At 28.3% G+C, this 6088-nt stretch overlaps 1 protein-coding gene across 1 annotated transcript; it reads right to left on the minus strand.

Moving 5' to 3' along the window:
• Nucleotides 1-517: 517 nt before the first annotated feature.
• On the minus strand, nucleotides 518-4444 carry LOC102597382 (isoflavone reductase homolog A622-like). The gene is made up of 5 exons (XM_006343332.2): nucleotides 4177-4444; nucleotides 3661-3795; nucleotides 2711-2951; nucleotides 1629-1832; nucleotides 518-748 (listed from the first exon to the last, which is right to left on the minus strand). The coding sequence occupies exons 1-5, from the start codon at nucleotides 4357-4359 to the stop codon at nucleotides 579-581; spliced, it is 933 nt and encodes a 310-aa protein (XP_006343394.1). The 5' UTR covers nucleotides 4360-4444; the 3' UTR covers nucleotides 518-578.
• Between the last annotated feature and the right edge of the window lie 1644 nt (nucleotides 4445-6088).

Below are 6088 nucleotides of genomic sequence, written 5' to 3' on the forward strand. Positions count from 1 at the left end.
ACGTTTTCTAATTGACATTAATGTGTATAATTAAAGTAGATGAAATATTTTATGTGGTTAACTTAACTACCTAATATACTATTTACAACAAACCCAAAAGATTTCCAAAATGTGAATAAAAAATGTCTAATTAAAACACTTTATCATTTTTTCATATACAATTAAAACAAACCATATTTTTTATGTATGTAAATGAAATATGCTTGCAAGTTTAATGAGTTGGCTATATATTAAGCCTTAGATAAAATAGTCATTAGATACATAACAAGAAAATATCCAACAATATAATTCAAATTACACAACAATAGCATACTTAATATAATTTGATACAATAATTTACAATATAATAATTAATTTAAGTTTAAAAAGAAAAAAAGCCAAAAAAAGGAGAAAAAAGATAAATACAAATGGAGGTCATAGAGAGGTGTCACATCACCTTATCTATGTTTCTCCTTTATTATATATATAGATTACACAATAATAACATACTTAATATAGTTTGATAAATAAAGTCTGAAGAGAAATTGTTTCTGATAGACCAACAACTTTAACAACTTAATTATTTTGATATAGACAATCTAGACAAATTTATTGTAGTAGTCATTGACAGTAGTGTATTTCACTTCTGGGTAAAGCTCTGTGGCTTCAACTCCTATAGAAGGATCAACCTCAAAGTTTGTAGAATCTCCTTTAACAAATATTGAATGGCATATGGCCAAATTGACTCTTGATGGAAGATCAGGCCCCTCTGCAAAACAAGTTTAAAAAAGAAGAAGGGCGGAGTTAAAAGTTGAATATGAATTTAATCGAGCACAATTAATATTTTTTGCTTAAATAGTTGTTACCATTTGAAGTGTTCTAATTAAAAAGTGCAAGATAGAAATATCAAAGCCTTTAGTTTGTACCATGTGTTAAAATTTATTTTAAGAAAGTGTTCCGATTAGACCTTTTTAACCAAATTAGTTATAATTTGGAATATTTTTAAATTTTTAAACGTTTATTAGATAGGAAAGTTAATTATAAAATATAATTATTATTTTTAATTATACATATCAACCTCAATTAGAATATGTCTGAGATCTTATGGCTTATTAAGGCCAACATGCATGTATAATTAGATTAAGGAGGTGACATATACATTGAGTAGTTAGTTTATCTACACAATAAACCCTTAAGAACACACAAAAAATAATAATTAAAATTTGAACCGAAAATATTTAAAAAACATTTAATTTATCATGTGTTTAAGTGCTCATCAACTGAAACAAATCATAGCTTAAGTGGCAAAATGAAATTTGTAGACAAGTATGAGAGATTGATGATGTATTGACCTTTCTTTTTTTTCTTTTTTTGAATTTCGTATTGATTTTCTTTGTGAGATTGTATTATATATGTTGTTGTTGCTTTTTACAGACAAGAAAAAGTTGTTCCGATGGTAAGCACTCTTTATCATCAATCCTAAGATTGTGAGTTTGAGTCATCAAGGGATCGGAGCTAACAGGGTGGGAACTTCTTAAAGGAGTAGAAAAGATACTCTTTTAATTATTTCAACTTATTTGTCTGATTTTTGTTTGACACCGAGTATAATAAATTATGTCATACAAATTAAAATGGATAGGATACTTTACCTTGTATCATGTGGAGAATATTTTCCTCTGGAAGATACAACTTGTCAAGTGTCTTGCCAATCTTTTTCTCCCACAAGGACACTATCTCATTGAAGGACAAAATATTGGCAGGAGGTCTTATGTGAAGAGTTGTATTCAAGGTTCTTGGATCATCTACTGCTTTGATAGTATATGTGGCTATGTCTTCTTCCTTCACATATATTGCTTACATTGTGACATAAAATGAAATACATGAGTCATGACAGGGAAATTACATAAATTAAATTTTACACAAGATTATTACTTCATATTAACTTCAAAAGTTTAGCATGTAGATCAAGCAGGATAAAAAGAGTTGATGTTGTTGTATATGGCAAATGAATACAAGTGATACAACAACAAATGAATATAAGTGATACAGTTATATCAACATGCATGTATTGAATATATGGCATGTTGTATTCATTGATACAATTTGTATTTCGTTGAATACAACCTATACCAGCATGTATTTGTCCTTTTTCTAGTATCTCTCCTCTCGGCCCTCGTTATCAATATATATGTATCAAATACAACCTATATCAACTTGTATATATTAGGCTGTATTCATTGATATAACCTATTTTCATCAAGCATATCTTGTATCGCCTCTATTCGCCCTCTCTCTAACATCTCTCCTCTCTCTCCCAAATCTCGATTGCCTTTATCCCATCTCTCCAATCTTATTCTCCTCACTCCTCTCTATCAAACTGTATTCGTTATATTTCGTTGAATACACCATGTATCAACTTATATTCATTCTTTCTGTAACATATCTCCTCTTTCTTTCTCTCTCAAATCTTGCTCGCCTCTCTCCTAATCTTGTTCGCTCTCCCCTACATACAATTGTTGTTATGAATTATAAATATACAATCTATAACTACAGATCTCTAATCATGCTTAAATATTAGTAACTTTTAAAATTTCCTCATAAAATAATTAGCGGATCATCAACCCACCCAAATCTACCTAAATTAGATTGATCATAATTTTATGAACTGATTTTATCGACCCTGAGATATACACATAACATATTTACTTTTTGCAAATGACTCATATTATACCTTTGGTGTTTCCATCACCAAAAATGACCACTTTGTCCTTAGGAGGAGTTTTGGCTTGTAAGTCACCAAAGTTAGGCAAGAAGAAATCAGCAAACCAATTGGAGATCACAAATGTGTATGGAATCATTCCTTGTGACCTTATCATCCTCCTGATTTTGGCCTTGAGAGCAAAATGTGATGCTGCTGGCTCAACTGCATCAACATGATCCACATCGAATCCAAATTCTGAAGGCAAAAATCTCTGATGCGAATTCAAAATCTAGAGTCAGCAAGTTTAATATGAATATGATCTTTTTGAATTATTTTTTTTATATATATATTTATTTATTTATTTATTTTTGTAAATGTAAACATAATTCGAGTAGAAAGTAATGAGCTCTGGTGAAAAATATACACAAGTTGAATAATTAACGATATATTTGGTATGAATTAATGAAAATGTATTCGTGAAAACATAAGCGATTTTCTTACGTATTTTTTTTTTATGTTTAATTGATAAGTTATACATAATCTAATCAAATAATATGAGGTGGGATGACAATGGAATTGTGTGGATAAGAATTTGGATGGGGTGGGGAGTTAAGGTTGGAAGGAGACAATCAACAACGTGGTATAGCCACGTATACTTGAGGGCCGACACATCTTCGTTTGTTGGAAAATTATATTGTTTAGCTAAGTAAAAACATATATTTTTTATGTATATATGTAACATATTGACATACCTTTTGACTTCTATGCATTTTTACTTCTTTATATTTTGAAACTCGTTAATGAAAATTTTGATTCCGCCACTGCGTGAAATATTAATTATGTACCTTGTTCTCCTCCCACTAGGGAAATCATTTTCTTGAGTTTTAAGAAACTTCTTTTTCTTGGCAAAACATAATTTTGACCAATCAAACATGAAAAATAATATAAACATTTTCTGAAAAATAATTTAATTTCCTTACCTTTATATTTCCAGCTTCTTTAATTGCATTGATGATGTTCTCTTGATCAGCAAATTGCCCTCCCCCAACAGTGGAAATCACCACATCAACTTGCTTAATTGCCTTAATCAGGCTTTCTTGATTGGATAAATCTCCCTAATTATAACGAAAATGAAATATAAGACTATATTAATTAAAATGATGGTAATGTCACACTCACAATTTAAAGATTTTTTACACTATTTAAATCACCAAAATTGTATTAGTAATTTAAAAAATAAGACAAATTATCAGTTACAAAATTAGAATCCGTTCTTCTTTAACCAAAAAAAAATAAAAAGAATAGGAAAAGAGATGTTACCTTCTCAACTTGACTATCCTTAAAAAAATATGTGAGCGATGTAACGAGGTTATTAGAATTTACAAAATAAAACATATTACCAATTATAATACGTGTTGCATAATATGTCTATAAGTTAAATTCTTATATATAAAAAACAAAATATTATGGAAAAATGTAGAATTGTGATTACATACATAAATTAGTGTAACACCAATACTCTTGAATGTGTCTATGAGTTTTGATTTCTCAGGATTTGCAAGTGTGCTTTCTCTAACCAAAATGAAAGTTGAATGCCCACATTTTACACTTTCCTTCACAAGGTATTTTCCTATGTAACCTGTCCCTCCAATTATTAAAATCTTGCTTTTCTCTTCCATTCTAGCTAGGTAGCTCGGATTTGAACGGTAAGAATAATGAAAAAGCTCTTAGTAGAGAGCGTTTCTTATTTTAATCGACTTTCCACGAATTTAAAAAGTAGTTTGTGTTCAAGTTTGGGTATCAATATGAGGTTTATATAGGCAAATTCAAGATAGTGACTACGCTAACATAAGGAATTAATAAATTCTGCAATAATATTACCTAGTTGCTTGTTGGATAGTTGACTTGCTAGATGAACATGTTAGAAAAATAATAAATACAGAAAAGGTATCTCAACCATGTTGTAATTTACAATAAATAAAAATATGTAATAACAAGTGGAAATGATATTATACAAATCGTAAATTATTTTATACGAATAAGAATTTTTGAAACCCTACGAGGGAATGGTTTTATATATATCAAACTTTATTATAATCATATGTCTCTATAACAATAAAGTTTAATAACAATATTTCATTATAACTGTTAAGTTTTCTTTAGGAATATGTTTTTTTATAACATATCGTTATAATTAGAAGTGTTTATCGATCGGTTCAGTTCAATTTTGTATATTATCGATAAGGTTTATCAGTTTTCAATAATAATAACAACGCTCAATTCTCAAACAAAAGAACGATATAAATGAACACATCCATCAAGCCATTTTAAGAAGAAATATGTTAAATTATGATTAAGTAGCAAACTTGGAGAAAAATTAAGAATTTAGAAAATAGGATTTGTACTCAAAATTTAAAGCCACTATTTAATAAATAGTTAATTAGGGATAAAAATAAATTAATTTTATTGGGTTATTGATTTAACTATTAACAAAAAATAATTAATATAAAAAAGTGACCTGATAATCTAATAAAAATGATTACAAAATCGTTCGAAAATGTTAATCTGATAACACAATGCCAATAAATCAATAAAAAAAAATTGATTCGATTTTTTATTCGAATTATCAATTAAATCGATTTTTGTGTATTGCTAACTATAACAATTAAAAAATATTTGGACAAACAGTGTTATTCTTTCTTTCTTACCTATATAGAAGCATGAGTTAGAAAGTCGGTATCAACATGTATGCTTAGAGTCATTAGTCAATTGTTATGTGGCATTTTAGTCTTTTGAGTTTGGTTCTAAATTTTGATAGGTAGGAAATGAGTTAATTTTTGTGCATGCTTTATTAATCTTTAATTGTGCTGACCTTTTAGTCCTTTGGCACAACCTTGTAGTTACAAAAAGTGGGCCCATTTGTCATTATAATTGTGGGTTGTAGTTGACAATTTTTTTTTCTATTTTTACCTTGCCTATTTCTCTTATTCAATTTTAAAAGAGTATTGCATATGATATTTATTAAAAGTGTTTACTTAGGGATACACTTGATCGGGTTGATTCGGATTTTTCAAATATCAAATCAAATTATTTGTGTAAAATTTTTAAATTTACAAACCAAATCAAACTAATAAAATTCGGATTTTTTCGAGTTTTTCAACCTCGGGTTGATTCGGGTTTTTCAAATACCAAACCAAACCATTGTGTCGAATTTTTAAATTTATAAATCAAACCAAACTAATAAACCTCGGATTTTTTTTCAGATTTTTGGATTTTTTCGGTAAAGTTTGCATACAAACATATAATTAACTTGTGCTCCAAATATTTCTTTAGTCCAACCAAAATACAATTATCTAAGGTGTTTCTTAAGAAAATAACACAAAATATGATATGAGTACTGATGACACT

Source organism: Solanum tuberosum, unplaced genomic scaffold, assembly GCF_000226075.1.
Source record: "Solanum tuberosum cultivar DM 1-3 516 R44 unplaced genomic scaffold, SolTub_3.0 scf00039, whole genome shotgun sequence".
Classification (NCBI taxonomy): domain Eukaryota; kingdom Viridiplantae; phylum Streptophyta; class Magnoliopsida; order Solanales; family Solanaceae; genus Solanum; species Solanum tuberosum.